This window comes from Pistacia vera, unplaced genomic scaffold, assembly GCF_008641045.1.
Source record: "Pistacia vera cultivar Batoury unplaced genomic scaffold, PisVer_v2 Contig1144, whole genome shotgun sequence".
NCBI lineage: Eukaryota > Viridiplantae > Streptophyta > Magnoliopsida > Sapindales > Anacardiaceae > Pistacia > Pistacia vera.
In genome coordinates this window covers 306,444-325,293 of record NW_022195187.1, presented here as the reverse complement: position 1 = coordinate 325,293, position 18,850 = coordinate 306,444, and the positions used below count along the sequence as shown (strand labels likewise).

Below are 18,850 nucleotides of genomic sequence, written 5' to 3'. Positions count from 1 at the left end.
GGTGATATTATTTGATAGTCCTGTAAGCAAATTCATGCTATTTATATATATATGGATATCATGCATGTTTTACTATCTGGTGTTTAAACAACAAAATTAAAAACTGCTCCAAACTAAATATGTATAGTCGTAAATAAAAGAGACTTACCTTGACAAAACCTGAATACGCATGTCAGTGGTTATCTGTAATGCAAACGGTTTATCAGAATTCAGAAGCTTGCAAGCAAAACATACCATATTCAGCATTTCATAATCCTTGAAGTATGGTAAACAACAATCGGATTATATGCGAATATATTTACTTATAAGATTCACAAATGAAAATGGTTTTCATTTTTTTTTTTTTGCTTTGTTTTGTTTTGTCGTCTTTGGAGCAACAAATCAAGATATAAGCCAAGCAGTCAAACACTGCTGTAAAACATAACTGGACGAGAATCCTCCAACTGTTTATTTAATAGGCCATAAAGTCAAAAAGCAAATTAAATAGGCCATAAAGTCAAAAAGCAAATAAACTCTCCTAGAATCCTCCTACTGTTTATTTAAGTATTGATGCAATGTTTCTCCAATACATAAAACCTAGATGTGTATAATTATGCTTGCGTGTAGACACATGACATAGAATTTAGAAAGAGTCAAATATGTAAAATGCAGGTCCTGCGAAAGTTAAGCTTACCAGATAGCTCTATATGTTTTAGTAATTCTATTTACCAAATACATCCACAATGGGGGATTTTAAGCAAACAATCAAATAATAATTATATTATTCTTCCTAATAATGCTATATAATCATTTTTTTTAATTTATATATCTTGTCTTTGTTGGATTCTGAATGTAATGTTGTATTTTGGCGCTTTCTTAATCATATGTTGATCTTGATTATATTCAGTGCATGTTGCCCTAAAGTACACGGCATAATATGCAGATGCCTACGGAAAGAAAATAATCAAGGGGTTTTGATCAGCGTTATCTGTCACTTTCTGGTCCCCCAAGTACTACCAGGTAAAGAAATCGTTAAAGAGAAGAAGAGACATCTAGCTTTTTCACACATTTAGTGCATTGTCATTTTCCAATTTTCATTAAAAAAAAAAAATTAAATGAAAGTAATTATAGAAAAAGGACAGTTTGAGCATATTCCTTTTTGATTAACGATGAAGAGAGATGATCTTTGGATTTAGACCATAATGGCAACACCTAACTATATATATTATGCTAAGTACTGTTTTAGATAAGTAATGAGAAGTGTTTGAAACTTGTAGATGATACAGTTGTGTTAAACTTGGCCCTGAAAGTAAAGTATTTGCTACCCTTTTCTTGAGAGTGTCTTGGCCGCAATCGGATGCTACCTGTTTAGTAAGCTAATTAAGTTAAATTAGGCAAAATATATGTTCGTGAGAGAGAGAGATTTATTTTTACCTTGAAAAGCCCTATAATGTTGAAGGGCTTAACTTAATTTTTGAAGCTCCTTTTATACTGATCGTCATCGATCTAATCTGTGCATGGTTCAAAGAATTCTTGAGCAACCTATCTAAAGCGCACTAATCAAAACCTATAAAGCAATATTTGAGTAAATCTTTTAAATTCACACTCAAAACATACATGCAAAAACACACAGTAAGAGGAAGAAACTAAGAGCATGCATACATACTTGGGTGAAGAAACTGTTGAGGATTCTATGAGTATTAGTGTATTACACCTTAAACAGAAAGAGATCTAGAGTATCTCAAGTCCAAATAGCCAAAATGGCATTCATCTGCATTTGCACATGCACCTTCTTGCCTGGTCGTCCTATTTTCCACTGTTTTCGAATCACAACCAAATAACACAAAAAGATGCAGGTGCAAATGCAGATAAAGGCGACATCTTAGCATCGCCACATCCCGCAGAGAGCTCGCTAACAATTTTCTCTTTTAGAATTTTCTTTTGTAAATAATTTTACTTGCTGGCTGCCGATTCTCTGATGATTTCTAAATGTTAGAGAAGAGATTACTACATAAAGGGTTGTTAATTGTTGGTTTACATTTATACACATGATACAACAGTAATTTGTTTGATATAAACCAGGCCACGTGATTCAAAGCCACCTTGCACGTGGCATTTGATGAAGCACTAATGAAAGAGTGACACGTGTAATTGAGAATCGGACGGTCCAATTGAAATGACCGTTTAACCGGGTGGAAATGTTATTGGAAAGGTAATCTATAAGACAACAGAAGGGGCGCACTGCACACACAAATCACAATCAATGAAAACTAGCAGCACGTTGTCAGTGGGACCTCTCTTATCTCGCTCGAGACTCTGATTTGATAGAAATTTCAGATTCTCAGTCAGGTTTTAATAATTAATATGAAATTTGTCAATGTGTCACTTTTACGTGATTGAATATTTTAATGCATATCTTATTCTTTCAATAATATTATATTAACATACTCTATCTCTTCTTTTCAGTATATAAAATTTGATGATTGCAAATGTGATACAGATAATGAACTATATATAAATGTCTGAGCAAGCCTTATAATTATCTCCAAATTAGCCTTAATATTTATGTTACTGCTAGTATATTATAGATTAGTTTTACCTTCTTTTTTTTTTTTTTTTTTTTTCTCATGAGACCATTATTATAGCATAAGATCAAACTGAACATACTGCATACACATTAAGTTTAATCAATTTAAATGGAATACAGAATAGATTCATTAACAAATTATAATTTTTTCTTTTTATCGATAACTCAACCCATCATCATTGTCTCTTATATCTGCCTTATGTAGAATTAATAATTTTTCTATGAACTCTCTAACACGTGAACATAAAAGGAGGATTTATAACGTAATATTATACGATTCATACCTACCCGCCCAATTCATCGGTGTATTTACACGTATATCACAAAGCCCTCAAACATGTCTATAACATGTACAGTCGTACAGATGTAGAGTAGACTCTATACACTACCAAGAATGCAAGGAATTTAATAAAGTTGTACCATATGACTATCAACTCTAGGTTTTGCGCGCTTAAACATACATGATATACATAAATGACAATAACATTATAGGTTAATAAGATTAGTTATATCAATAGATATATTCCTAATATAAAAACTTATTTTTTATTATTATTATTTTTTTTTTTTTTTTTGAGAAATAGTAATTTATGTTAAAGATAGTATTTTAAACATATATTAAGATTAAAAATACATAAATTTAATTTAAAATAATGTATTAATATAAAAATTCAATATATATAATGCTATTCATCCCAAAACTCTCATCTCAAATGAAGTGTACTACGTTGTGCTGACATGCGAATGATTTGGGGAATAATATGTCAATATACCAGATAAGATAACATGTCATTTGGGAAACATTTTGGGATGTATAACTTTATTCATATTTAATGTGGCAGACAGATGTTATCCAATTTTATTTATCAACGGAGACGCTCAAGGATCAAATCAATGTGGAAAAAGAAGAGATAAAAACTTTGTTATAATCAATCGTCATTCAATCTATAGTAAGTAAAAATGTGCAAGAACTTACAATTGTCAACATAATGTTTAGAGGCAAACGTTAGTAGTTCACGTGCTCAATTACTATAAGGAGGACACTAATGTCGTTTATTTATATTATTGTTATTCCTATGTATTATTTTGTTGTTATCTATCTTAAACCCTTCAAATATTTGGATGGGCCAGCAGGCAACAGGCGTATGGCTTTCCGCGAGCGGCCACAGGGATGATCAAAGCGGACGCGAACAACCCTACAAATTGGCCAGAGGGCCGAATTTTGGATTGAAGTTGATGTATTTGTCATTGTTGAATGTTGATCTGCTGGCTGCTGCCAATGGGCCCTAAAGCCTCAATAACTTCCAGCTGGTTCATTTGTGTGTGAGCCACACATGTATCTTGTCCTTCATTAGCCGCAGTGCAGTGGCAATTTTTGTTCGTTGATTTTGGGGTTATAATCTAATGAATGAGAGAGAGATTTAAAATTATAGTTCCAGAGAAATATAAGTTAAACTTTTGATAACTAAATAAATAATTATGAAAGACAAAAGAAATTAGTCAACGAAAACTACATGTTCGATTCATACATTTATTTATTTTGTTGTTGGTTTGAAAAGAAAAGATTTACCACCAAAATTATGAACCATCTAATTTATAACATGTAATGATCACAATTTGACTTGCCATATGAGAGATGTGAATCAAAGAAATTAGTCACAAAAAACGGCGTACTTAATTTTAAATGGCAAACGAGGGACATTGTAATAATACTATAGTATAAAATTGAAGCAGGATTTATTTAAATTTACATATAAACTTTGTAGATTTAGTACAATTAATTGAAGAGTAATTTTAAACATATAAAGTTAGAATTTCAATTGATCCATTGATTTGATTGTACATGGAGTATTACAACATATTATAAGATAATTAAAGGTGTTATTTTCTTATAATTAATATATAAACTGTCAATTTTATTTAACTTTATGTGCATGCTACTTCTATTTTAAACTAATAATAAAACAAATAAATTATTAATTAATTAACACTTGAAATATAGAAAACGAAATATACTAAAGAACATTACATTATTTAGCACAAGAACATGAAGAAAGGATGCATATGAAGAATGAGTGGCTACTAATTGCATCCTGAATCCTGTCTATGCCCAATCTTCATCTTATATAGCCCCCACTGGCCCTACTAAAGGGTCTCATCTCATCTCTTCACATTGTCAATAATTATTAATATAATATAAAATTCAATTTGTAACAAATTATGGGGCAAATAAAGTGAATAATAATATTATTTAACTTCAGATACTTTGAAATATACAATTTAGAATGTATATGAATAATGTTTTAACAATTTTAAAGTCAAAATCAGAATATAGACGCAACAAAAGATCTTGCCTGGCAGATGTTGATAGTCAGACTGATCTATGGATCCATGCATGAATTTGCATAATATCAGGCAACAACGATGAATGAATCTGATAAGCCATTACAAGACAGGTAGCTGTCTAGTCCATTCAGTAAAATATGCTTCTGAATTAGAACATCGTCGGTATATTGCAGCATTAGCTGGATCGATAAGTTTCATCTAACTTTTTTAAGTCTTACACGTTGTTTTGCTTGCTGCTGGGCCTGGGATCTGAAAATTAAGTTGATATATGAACACAGGTCTATCGTTTTCACATTTGCTTTAGTTTTGGCAGTGAGTAATAAGCTGAAAATGAATTAAATAAAATAATATTGGTGCTACTCATTATCATTATGCCTGATTTTTCTATATTCCACTTTCTACAAGTCTATGGTTCAATTGATTAAGAATCAGCGAGGACGACTTTTCAGTCTTCGTCGTGTAGAGATTCAAAAGATAAAAGAAAAGTGACGATCAACTTTGGAAATATTAAATTTAGCAAGGTTGCTTTTACTTTCCAATCTATAACATAACATTTACAGGTCGATGAATCATACCCACCTATATCAAAAGTAATGATCACAATATTGACTTTTAATTTCTTACAAAGATTGGGACTTGTCAATTGTCATATATACAACAATCAATCATCCTCACTAGACGATGAATTTTTCTTTACAATAGCCAATGGATTCTATCTAGGAATATGCTATTCTCTATCAGTATCACGAATTTAATATCTTCTATTCTAAGCTTTGATATACATAAATTTATAACAAAATTCTGATTTAATTATTTTTTATTAAAAAAAAAAAATATTTGGGACAAAGGTTACAAGTGAAAAATATGACTTAATCCCAGAACCCAGATGCCAACCTTTATTCAATAAAAAAAACGAAGAAGTCCAAAGATAAACCTTAATACGTACAAAATGTTGCTTATTTTAGGGCAATCAAAAGTCAAAACCGTTCAAATAATTTGGTGGATACATTGTATCATAGAAAATATAATATAATTTAATAATAATATTATGATTCCCACAGAGTAAGTTGTTGGATTATTAATTAGTTTTCATGTAATAGAAAGATTCTTTATCGATGTATGGTTTTAGCAATCTAATCCATCCATATCAATGCTAATTCAATTAGTCCCATCGGAACATTAATTGAGACAATATTATCAAAAGGATAATCACAAACACAGTAAATATGTAAAAGTAAATAAAGCCAATTTATATCAGATATTTAATAATAAGATCCATCCATCAAATGGTACTACTCATTGTTGGTGCTTTTGAATGCAAAAAAGCACTTTGCCTTCTCCATTATGTTGATAGGATTGAAACCTGTAAACACTTTTGTTTCTCAACAGACAGAATTAGAAAGTTGATTAGATGGCATCAGCTTAAATGATTTATTTTACCTAACATTACCTAAACACCTTATTTCCAAACTAACTCATAAAAAAAAAAAAAAAAAGGTTAAAATTAAAAACATTTTCTGCTTTTTTACTTTTTCCGATTAAAAGAGTACATCGCAATATGGGCCGTCAGATTCTTTCAACCTCAAGAGAAATCATAAAAATTTTATACACCAAGGGGTTTTGCCCTTAACTTGAACCAATCATTAACATTAAATAATGTACGCATCTTCATCTTCTACCAGGCTTGGAAATATTTATGAATTAATAATTAAAAAAAAATAATTAGATTAAAGATTAATTGGTGTGGAGGATAAGTGAATTATGTTTATCCATGAAAAAAGAAGACTTTTTTGTTTTTGTTTCTTGAAACAACTTTTTGACATACTCTTCCACATGCTATAACCTCACACCATCATCACATTTAAAGGAAAAAGGATACTAAACAACCTTTATCACATGCTTCCCAATCAACCATATTATACAAATTAATTACGTAAATTATCCTAATTAAAGATAATATAAAATTTTAATTAATGGTTAAAATCAGTTCAGTTAAGTAGGTAGTAGAATATTCTCTTAAACTTTTATTTTACATATTTTTTCTCCCACCGACACGTGTAACTCTCCTATTCACCACATAAAGAAAATTTGGAATTTCTAATTTATGTTTTGGAAAACATAACATAATGTTTTTTGAAAAGTGTTTTTGGTGTTGCCTTGCTCTTTTTTTCCCACTCTTTATGGAAGGTTCCCATTTGTTTCACAGAAGCAGCCGTGTAGAAATTGATGGTATGGTGTGTGATGACATGTGGAACCATGATGTGGATAGTGTACCGACATCATGAATTTGCACGTCTTCGTTAAAGGGTTGTACGTATGCACGTGCGCACTAAAGCGTTTGTAAATGCAAGGTCGTGCAGTCTCTTCTGGCTTTGCAGCCCTCTACGTTGCAAAAAAGCCTGACGCCCCAATTTTATCATCTCTTTTTATTTCTTTCAAGAGTAAACGACATTTCTCCACCCAAGGTTTGGCGAATCTACTAGTTCCCACCCGTCATTTCATAAATTGCAATTCCCACCCTTAAATTAACAGAAAACTATTTAATTTAACAGTTAAAAGGGTAAAATAGTTATTTTAAAGACAAAAATTTCAAAATAACTCTTGAATACTCAAATTCACCCCACCAGAGATTTCAGGCTATTCCGGCCTGTTCGTGGCTCAATCGACCTCTCTCAACACCACCTTTACAATCCCCCCCAACCCCCACATCAAAACCCCTAACCTCCTCGCCTGATTGAACCACCAATCGCCAACCGCCGCTCTTAGTTTCAGTCGTTGTTTTATCCAAATTTCGACAAGTCTCGGCATTGGAAACCACCCCTAATACCACCAATAGCATCACCGACTTACCCCATCAAAACCCCTAACATCACCAACCGCAATTGCCAGCTGATCGCCACAGCCTCTCCCTTAGGTTTTCGCGTTTTGTCACACCTTTTAAGCCAAATTCCGACACCTCGTCGAGGTGCTATTGGGTGAAAAAGTTTAGGGTTTTGGTGAGGAGGATAAGGGGATGCTGATGGTGGTGTTAGGGAGGTCCAATGGTGTTAGAATTACACCGGATTATTGGCTTGGCTAGGATCCTTTGAGGGTTATTTGAGAGAAATTTGAGATGTATAAATTATTTAGAGAGAAAAGTACCGGTGTTAATTTAAGGGCGAGAATTTATAATTTATGAAATCAGGGTTGGAAAGTAGATTCGTCAAACCTTGGGTGTGGAATGTGCTTACTCTTTCTTTCAATAAATGCATTTCTGTTTCTTCTCTTACTTTGAAATTTTTAATGTATAATAAATTCAGTCAACCAGCTCACAATTCACTTATATAATATTATAATCGACTGAATAATTAATAAATAACATGATAATGTTAGATTTTCTTATAATGATGAAAAGATTAAAAAAAAAAAAGGGGTAATATGTATGGGTGTTTGACTATCGCCGGGTGATAAAGAGTTGAGTTTATGAGATTATCAGGCCTATTTGTCAAGAGATTATGGGTTTGACTTTTCTCGAATACTAATAGGAATAACAATTAATACTTTTATTTGATCGATAATTTCAAGTAGATCGATAGTTTCAAGTAGAGGTGTCAATTGAGTCGAGCTACTCGTGGTTTGGTAAAAGCTTGAGCTTGGCTAGGCTAAAGTGCCGAGCTAAGTTTGAGCTTACAAGATTTCGGCTTGACGCGAGGTCGAGCTCAAAAAACTTGATTGGAAAAGCGAAAAAATGAAAAATTATAGAGTTTTTTTGGGTGAGCTCGAGCTCACCCTTAAACTTTCAATCTCTAGCTCGAATTTTCAAACTCGATATTGAAGTAAATGAGTCGAGCTCAATTAGCCATAAACTCGACTAGGTTCAACTCGTCTACATTGGAAGATTAGTTAAAGTCATCAATATATATGGCTTGGATTCGCACAAGGTACCATTTTGCCTGCAGAAAAAACATAAATTTGAATGAATGAAATCATATATATATATATATGGCTTGGATTCGCACAAGGTACCATTTTGTCTGCAGAAAAAACATAAATTTGAATGAATGAAATCATAGTCAATGGTGCAATGAATGAAGGAGGTACTATTACTACGTAGCATTCAAAGCAACACAAACTAAAAGAGACCTAGAGAAGATAGAGAATGATTCAATGAATGGCAGGAATGCAATTAAGATAGACAACAGATGGTAAAGAGTTAACATAAGTGGAGAGAAAAGTAAAAGGTGAATAAGAAAGTGGCCTGTAGCTGTGGAGTGGAGCGTTATGATTTGCAGCAACCCAGAAACCACAAAGTTGGCGCTGAGAATGTTCGAGGAAATGCATCAACCACAAAAAACGACAATGAATAAAACTAAAAACGGGAAATTGCAGAATACAAAAGGGTGAGAGAATACAGCTAATAAGGACACATACACACACAAATATCAAGTTAAGCGTGTTTCGCAGGTTCATAGTCGTATCGTTTGTCAATAATTGGTAGGTCCACTCTTAACTCCTTCTTTCTTGTTTTGTAATGTGGGACTTCACTGCCTTCTACTTAAATCATCATTCCAACTGTTTTAGTCATTACATTATTACAACTAGTAGTTTTCTTTTTTGTTTAGCTTAATGCTTTTTACTTTATTTCTGTTTTATTATCAAATTGGTAATCTTATTATATACAATGACTAATAACCATCAATTCGTTATTTATAAGAAAGCAAAGTAATACCTTTCTTTTAAAACTATTTGGTTATCATGCAAACAATTAATGTATCAATTTAAGTTAAATATTTTGAGTTAGTATAGTCCTATTCATATGGTAACCTTTACATAAATTATTATTTTACATAAAGAGTTAACGACTTTTTCCCGTCCAAAATAATGGTTTGATGACAATTTTCCACCCATATATTTTTAAAATACTATTTTATTATCTAAATTTATATTTTGACGGTGAGCAAAGAGCAAACTTAGTTCAAACTGTTAGGATTTTTGAAGAGAGGATATCGATGAATCTTTTAGTGGTTGGGATTGATCGACATTTGACTTGAAAGGGCGGTTGCGTAAACTCTAATCACTCAATTATCGACGATTAAAAGGGTCGATGGAAGTAAGGTTTGAAGGGTTTTGGTGAGTGATGATCGAGAAAGAGAATAATGGTAGTGTAAGATCATAACGATGCCGAAATAAAAGATGGAATATAAATTTAAATACTAAAATAATTTTTTAAAAGTTAATGCGAATAAGAATGTGTTATTAAATCATTATTTAGATGGAAAAAATTGTTTGCTTTTTAAATATTATAATAATAATAATAGAATCTTTTCGACACATAATGAGAATGAAAATACTTTGACGTGACATTAACATAAAAAGATAATGTTTCACCAAATATAGCAGCATAGACGTGAAGAGTAACAAACCGGTGAAGGTGGTGATGATTTATGAAATCCTTTCCCTTTTCAGAGATAATAAATGAAATGTATACCTAGTTGGTGCGATTAGGTGCGCATCAAATGTTTATGTTAAATTGAGATTGGAGTGGGTGAGTGAGAGAAAGAGAGGGGTTGGTGTGGCCAGATTACAGAATCTTCCAGATCATTTAATTTTTGTCCATCTCATTCTCTGTGATTTTCAAACCCAGGACAAACTGTTAAACTCTGAATGCGACTCTTCAGACCCGTCCACATCTAATTGGTTACATATCACACTACACCACCACTACTAATCTCAATCAATTAATTAAATTATTATCAAACTCATACACTACAAATTAAAACATAAAAACTTTGTATAACAACACATAAGAAATTATTATCAAAATACATAAACCGCAAAGTACCATTGCCAAACTAGATTAAGAGCATTAACCCAAAATTTCCCCCATTATTTACAATTTTCTTTTTTCAAATCTCCTCTTCCTATAACATCACATCAATGAACAAGCATTCGGGTTTTCATCGCTAAACATCTGGGGAGCATGAGGAGGCATTTGTCCGACCGGGACCGGGTACGGGTACCCGTATTCGTGTCCACTCACAGGGTATCCACTCAACGGATACGGGTATCCATAGCCCAGCCCGGGTAAACCCGCCATGTACTCCATTCTGTTGCCTTCCATTCTCCCACCGCCTCCTCCTCCTCCCCCATTCTCAGCATCATCTTCTCCGCCCTCATCACCACCGCCACCTTTCTTCTTCTTCTTACCACCACCACCACCACCACTCCCACTATTGTCGCCACCGTTGGATTCTTTCTCCTCCTTTTCTTTCTTAGGTGGCACGATCTCAACGGGCCTCTTCAGTCTCTCCTTCAGAGTCTCAGCCAACGCTTTAGCGTCCATTGTTCCTTTAACAGTCACCAGGTCTTTCTGCCTGTCCACTGCCATATCCAGCACTCCTGTAATTAAGTAATCAACGTTAAATTATATACATGGCCAACATAATACGGAGACATTTAATACGGCGCCGTAACAGCAACGGTACGGAACATGAGTAGCAATGATCATTCACTCAAACTCACCTTTGGTTTTTAGCACAATCTTGTTAATCTTCTCGATGCAACCCTGGCAGTGAAGGGCCAGCTTCAAAACCGCCGTCGTCACCGGAGGCTGTTACCGTATAGTAGAATTAAATTAAATTAAGTTAATTAACTAATACAACAAAAACAAACAGTTAGATTAAAATAATACATTAAACAATCATTTACTAACAGATGCAGAGTAGTTACTTAAAAAATCATAAAAATAAAATAAATTTATATAAAAATAGAGAAATCAAAATAGAAAATAGAAAGAAAAAAAATGATTAGCAAAAGAAAGAACAGACCTCTTTGGGTTTTTTGTCATCAGAGGGTTTGTCTTTGGATTGGTTGTCTGGTTTCGGGGCATTTTCTTTGTCTTTGTCTTTCTTGGGTTGGGGAGAGATGAGGTCGACCTTCTTCTTGATTTTTTGCTCCAGTTTGTCTCGGATCTTCGATGGATCCACTGCTCCAACTACCGTCAGTTTGTTTGACCCCATATCTGCTTTCGCTGACTCCACACCTTCACCAAACCGAACAATATTACTTCAATGAACGTCATATAATCATTCAAGAAACCACCCTTAAATCTAAGTAAATAAGGGCAAATTGGATATACTTCCAGAAACGAAACAGTCAAAGAATGGTAAAAAAACGAGTGAATGGATTGAAGAAGAGTTTATAATATAAATGTAACCTTCAAAACCCCGAACACATTTGACGATTTTGGAGGCGCAGCCCTCACAGTGAATTTCAACCTTCAACACCACATTCGGTGGACTCTTTTCGTCCTTCTTTTTCTCAGCGTCTCCTCCCTCCTTCTTCTTAATCTCTCCTTCATTCTTGCTTTCATTGTTGTTGTTGTTGTTGTTCTCGTTGTTTTTGTTGTTCTTCTTCTGTAACAAAGAAAACCGAAGGAATAAGAACACCAAAATCAACCTATTTCTTACTAAAAATAAAAAATAAGCAGGGAAAAAAAAGAGTAGGGAGACCGAGTTGACTCACCTTGGCCATTGTTGTGGGAGTTGCCTATTGAGTCAGTTTCGGAGAGAAAAGCTGAAGGAGCGCTTATATATAGCAGGAGAGGAAAGATAAGAGAAGCACAGTTACAACTTACGATACCAGTTTGATGACGATAATGATGATGAGATTTAATGTATGCATGTATGATGTTATGTTTATGTATGTATGGGTGTGGATTTCAAATTTGAAAAAAAACAAAAAATAGTGGGGATATGAATATGATGCGATGGATTGATTGTTCGCAGATAAAAACGGGGACGTGGGCGCGTGTTTAAACCGTTGAGTGGGCTTAACCTTATGACGGTAGGATAACTGTTCATTGTGACTCGGCGGCTGCTGCTGCCTGTCGGTTACTGTTATTCTTACAAACATTTTGGAATTTTGTCCCGTACTTTTGTTGTAAAAAAATATTATTAATTATTTAGTCAGACTATTTTAATTTTTAACACAAATTAATTATCTTTTATCTAGATCTAATCTAATGGTTCATATAAATTTGAGTAAAAAAAAGTTTACACATCATTCACATTCAGTTATTTCACTACTCTTACTAATTGAATAAACTAAGTTTCTATTCAATAATGAAAAAAATTTAATAGCTGGGATGAATCCAACCAAAACACAAGTCCAATACCATTTGAAATCTCGTTAAATGATATAAACTAGTTTTCTTAAAGGAGTGGGAATATGACCAGCGGCAAAAAGAAAAAAAAAATTAAAATATCATTTTATTTGCTCTTTGGTATTGATTTTGAGTAATGTTACGTATACTAACCAATTTATACTAATTCAAGTATTAACATTAAAAATTAAAATTTTTTTTTGGAAGAATTTCAAATTTTTAATGTTAATACATCAATTAGTACAAATTAGTTAGTGCACATAGTTTTATTCATTGATTTTTCCTTACACAAGTACAGTATTACTATACATTAAGATAAAATATTAGGTTAAAATGAAATATTCACGAGATTCAAACAAATAAAGTTAGTTTTATATCCAAGAAAAAAAGCCCAAATGCTAAATTCGAGGCTAGTCACTTTGGTAATGGGTCACATGTTATGTATAGGTCCAGGCCCAAATATTTGAAGTTAATTGTATAAGGAAGTTATTTCCCACTACTCGGTTTCTCACCCACAAATTAGGCAAAGCTAAAGTAAATAAGTAAAGTTGTATGTTTTCACACTTCAATACTAGAAAAAATGTTTTCTATTTTTTTAATAACCCTAATTATTATTTTTTTAATAATTTATAACGTATTTATATGTTTTCATAATTCAAATTAAAAAATAGAAAAAATGGTAGAAAAAATATAAGGTATCCAGAACTGCTCACCCCTTATCCCAACTCCAATTGTGAACGTTATGGATTGGGCCTCTTAGGTCATTTGCCAGCAACAGTTTGCAGGGTTTATTTTGTTAAAGTATTAGACTTTTTAACGCCAATTTGTAACACAAATTTATAATTAATGTTTAGTTGCCATAAAAAATAAGTAAAGCTAATTTCTCATCCAGGTCCATTTGATTATATTGAATTAAAGGCTAAGAATTTATGTCACAAATTTATGTTACAATAGCCTAACTTTTTGTTAGAATATAAATAAATTAAATTTTATGTGTAAACTAATTTTAATTTTTTCTAAATTTTTAATAAACATTGACCTAGATTTTTTTAATTTAAAATTTCAGTTCTTTTATTTCATTATTAAGTCAAAACAAAGCATTGGGAGAAGTTATAATGTAGAAAAAGTGATTTTGCTTTTGTTGAGCTTCAATCATCCAACTAATAGCCAAACTGATCACAAGTTCATAAAATAAAAAGCTTTGAAACCAATTTAAATTAATAATCTTTTTGACAACATTAAGATGAAATACGTATAACTATTATTGTAAAAGAAAAAGATTTTACACTCAGTTTTTAAGTTATTAGGATCAAAATTATGGTGAAGTAAAATAATTTATTATCAGTCTCATTAACACTTAACATTCATAATTTCACTAATAAGTGTAAAATAATGTATAAGTTATTTTTCATTATCTACTTTATAAAAACACAAAACCATGATTTCAACCCTTAGACCATCTCCAGCTACTAACACCAAATTGGTGCAATTTTCACACCATTTCATTATTGCATTAAATATCATACAAAAATGAATATTCTCTTTCTTTTTCTTTTTATTAATTCTCAACAATGAATTTATTTTACTAATTATTTTTGTATATGTTAATTAAATATTATGAATAATATATTTGATTAATTAACTACTAATGTTAACTTAGAATATTATACTAATTTAAGTAAACTAAGTATTTATTAAATCAAGTAAACATTACATTTAAATTTAGTATACATTTAATTTAGTTTGAGTTATTGAAGTTTAATATTTGCATTGTAATTAAGTTTTGTTTTCAATTTTCATAATTTTCTGAATAATATAATTAGTATAAATTTATTATTATAAATAATAATCAAATTAATATAAATACAAATTAAATAACAAAAATAATGATATGAATATGGATGAATAGTATCACACCAGATTGGTATGGCTTTTGGTATTTGGTTTGACTTTTGGTGTTTGGTTTGAGCAAAGTTTGAACAACATTTTGATGTTTTACACTAATTTGGTGTCACATTAGAAATGCCCTTAGACTATCTCTAATCATAAACGTCAAACAAATTAGTGCAACAACTTCACACCATTTTACAATTGTATCTCCAACCCATTGTACCGAAAAGAATATTCTTTTACTTTTTCTTTCTATTAATTATCAACATTTAATTTATTTCACTAATTTTTTTGTATATATTAATTAAATATTGAAAATAATATGTTTTATTAATCAACTACTAATAATAACTTAGAATATTATACTAATTTAATAAAAATTAAGCATGTATTAAATCAAGTAAATATTACATTTAATATAAAATTTTTTTTACATCTAACGTTGGTCAAGGACTGGTCCCAAGCAGGACCGGGCCTGGGCCCGTTTGGGCCTGGTCCCATTTGGGACTAGTTGCTCATGGGCCTGGGACCGGTCCTAGGCCCGTTTGGGACTGGTCCCATTTGGGACCAGTAGCTCAAGGGCCTGGGACCGGTCTTGGGCCCGTTTGGGACTGGTCTGTTTGGGATTGGACCAATCCCAGGCCCATGAACAATTTTAGGACCTGGGTCAGTCCCTAGGACCAGTCCTGGGCCCATAAGAGAGGTCCTATGGGCCTGCAAAATTTTATTTTCCCTTCCTATCTTTTTTTATATTTTAGGGGTGAAATGAAATTATGCAGGGGGTCTATGTAATTTTTAGGGGTAGATTAGTAAGTTTTTAAAAGTTTAATTAATTTAAAAAAATAATAAATAAATTCATGGTTAATTTTAACATAAATATAATATTCACACAATTACGCTTCACAAATAAACAATTAAATAAATTTGTTTTATTAAATTTTTCATCTTCATTGTCAACAATATTTAAATCATTAAAATTTGTGTTGTTATTGAGTTCGAGTAGTTCAGGATCTTTAGGGTACTGTTGTAGTCTTCTTTCTGCATGAGTCTAATACCGTAAACACGTTATCACTTCAATCATTTCATCGGTTAAAGAGCATCTGCTGTCTTCAATAATTCGGCCACTCATTGAAAATACTGACTCGGATGCAATTGTAGAAACCGACACAAATAAAATGTCACGTGCCATTTGGACTACAATGGGGAATCGACTTTAATGTTGGTTCTACAATTGAAGCACATCCATCTCAGGTTTCTCTTTCTTCGTCATGTAGGACATGTCCATTTGTAGGTAGAGATTCAGCTCATTTGGTCCATGTATGTACGAGTTGGAGCTGCTACTTTTGCCATGTTCTATACATTGTTTTAAAAACCGGACCATTCCTTGACCCGAGCAAAAGGTCGGTTCCTGAGTTGACTGGTTCAATCGGTTGGACCGGTCGGTCTGACCGGTATACAATATATAGATCTCTGAATAACTTTTTAGTCCTTATAAGTTTAAAAACCCACAAATACACTCCTAAAATTTACACATGAGCCCTTATATATTTGAAATAACTTGCCACTTTTATTATTAATAATTTTTTTCTCTCTCCCCATCACTTTCATCTTTCTCATTTTTTCTCTTTCTCCCCGTCACTTTCTTCCTTCTTCTATCCCTTTCCCCCTTTTCAATAACTTTTTTCTCTTTTCTCTTTCTTCTTTGTCTCCTTCCTCTATTTTTCTTTTTCTCCTCGTCTTTCTTCTAATCTTCTTCCTTCCTCTATTATCTTCTCCTCTTCTCTTTCTTCTTCCTTCCCCTCCCATTATTTCTTCTTCTTTACATGCTCTATTCTTCTTCGTCTCCTCTTCTCTTTATTCTTCCTTCCTCTCCTTTTATTTCTTCTTCTTTACATGGTAGATTTTAGAGTAAGTGAAGAAGAATAGAAGATGAAAATGGAAGATGCAATTTGGTCTTTGGAGATGAAAATGGTATTAAAATGAAATGAAGGATGCTTGCTGGCTCAATAAAATAGAGAATAAACGATGCTGCAAATATGGAATTAGGGATCAGATTAACCCCAAAATAGTGAACCATTTTAAGCTCCAAACCAATCGGACTGGCGGTTTTCATTGTTCCGCCAGTCCATTACCGGTCTAAAGTGGGTTTATGTTATTTCCGGTTTTTATGTTAACTCGGATCGGAGTTAAGGCCAGGTCCCGGTCTAATCAGTCGGACCGATCGGTCTGGTCCAGGTTTTAAAACAGAGGTTCCATATACGTCCACATGCTCGATCCTTGATGGAGGTCTTCATCAGGGTCCTGATTGTCTCTCCTGGACGTTCCACTTCCACTTCCATTGTACCTGTTCTGATATAAAGAAAAAAAAGCTTTTCAATTTTTGCTTAAAGTCAGTCAAATAAGACATATAATCATGTCTTAAATGCTAGCCTATCTTAGTAATTATACATTTAACTATGTGTAATTTAAACCTAGGATCTATAACAAGGCCTAATCCATATAAGAATGGAATATCTAACCAATATTTCTTGTATTTTTCTTTCATCTTTAAGATAATTTCCATTAAAACGTCATAATATCTATATTTAGCCTAAGTTTTAGAAATTTGAAGTAAAATATCTAACGCTAAATTAGTAGTCGAATAATAAATACCACTTAATGTATTAGTGGAATAATAAAAAAATTTAAGAAATGAAAAAAAAAGTTCACAAACCGTCCAATCATCATAGTTGACAACTTCTTTTGGTTGGTTCTTCCAATTGATGAAATCTGTAATTTGTCTTGCGGTTGGCAAAACATTTTCCAACATCAAGTAGGTGGAGTTCCAACGGATGGGCATGTCCGTACATAACTTTAAAGGTCGAACTGGTAGGTCCTCTTGCCTATAATATTTGACGTACTCCTGCCATCTTTTGGTTCTACTGCTGACGATAAATCCGATAGCCGTGCGCACCCTTTCCATCTTCGAATTTATAGCATCTAAACCTGCTTTAATAATCAAATTGATGATGTGGCAAGCACATCTCTGGTGAAAAAAATTGCCTTCACCACACGGATCCAATCTCTTTTCAAATAAAGAGAATGTCGCGGTGTTAACAGCTGCATTATCAAGTGTTAGCACTACAACTCTATCAGTTAATACATATTTTTGCAGAACTTCAAGAATTGTGAAATAAACAGCGTCAGCACTATGTTTTTCATATAATGGTTTAAAACCTATCAATTTTTGTTGTAAACCCCAACTATGATCTAAGAAATGTACTGTAACAGTTAAAAAATCGGTTTTTGATCTACAAACCCATATGTCTGATGTAAGTGCAATAGATATATCCCTAAAATTTTGAAATTCGTTTTTAAGTTTATTATTTATTTTGTTATAAAGTTTTAGTATATCTCTTCTACTTACTAACAGGGGTAAATGCTGACAAAATGCAGTTTTAATCATGTGAATAAAATAAGGATTTTCAGATAAACAAATAGGAGAGTCCGTAGCAACTATGAATCTTGCTATTTCCTCTCGTGCAACATGTGCATTGTATTGCCATGTTGAGAGAATTGAGGATTATTGATTAAAATTAAGTTGAGTTTGAATTTGTCTACCTAATCCCGTTGAAGATGTACCAGACAGCTGCATTATTTGGGGGTGCTTCATCTCTAAGTGTTGTCGTATCGTCAAAGTCCCATTTTCAGTGCCAATAATGGCTCCACAGAAATTACATACCCCACACGATTCTTCCCCCTCCCTATTTGTCTTTGACCATTTTGATTTGGTGAAGTGTCGTTGTACATTGGACACAACCCTCTTTGATGGTCGGGGGGATTGGGCTATGCCCGTGCCCGTTGAGTCGTAGCTCGCTTTTGTTTGGCTACACCTCATCCTAGCCGAATGTGGTTATTGAATTGCA

General features: G+C 32.7%; 1 protein-coding gene and 1 long non-coding RNA gene across 2 annotated transcripts; both read right to left on the bottom strand.

The window, feature by feature from the left end:
* Positions 1–1,182: 1,182 nt before the first annotated feature.
* LOC116144988 lies at positions 1,183–1,737 on the bottom strand. The gene is made up of 3 exons (XR_004130347.1): positions 1,646–1,737; positions 1,414–1,490; positions 1,183–1,343 (listed from the first exon to the last, which is right to left on the bottom strand). It is a non-coding gene; the product is annotated as an uncharacterized LOC116144988 (long non-coding RNA).
* Positions 1,738–10,805: 9,068 nt separating this feature from the next.
* On the bottom strand, positions 10,806–17,284 carry LOC116145347 (heavy metal-associated isoprenylated plant protein 3-like). Its single transcript, XM_031430803.1, has 6 exons — positions 17,206–17,284; positions 12,108–12,359; positions 11,719–11,933; positions 11,414–11,501; positions 11,135–11,290; positions 10,806–11,104 (listed from the first exon to the last, which is right to left on the bottom strand). The coding sequence occupies exons 1-6, from the start codon at positions 17,282–17,284 to the stop codon at positions 10,821–10,823; spliced, it is 1,074 nt and encodes a 357-aa protein (XP_031286663.1). The 3' UTR covers positions 10,806–10,820.
* Positions 17,285–18,850: the final 1,566 nt, after the last annotated feature.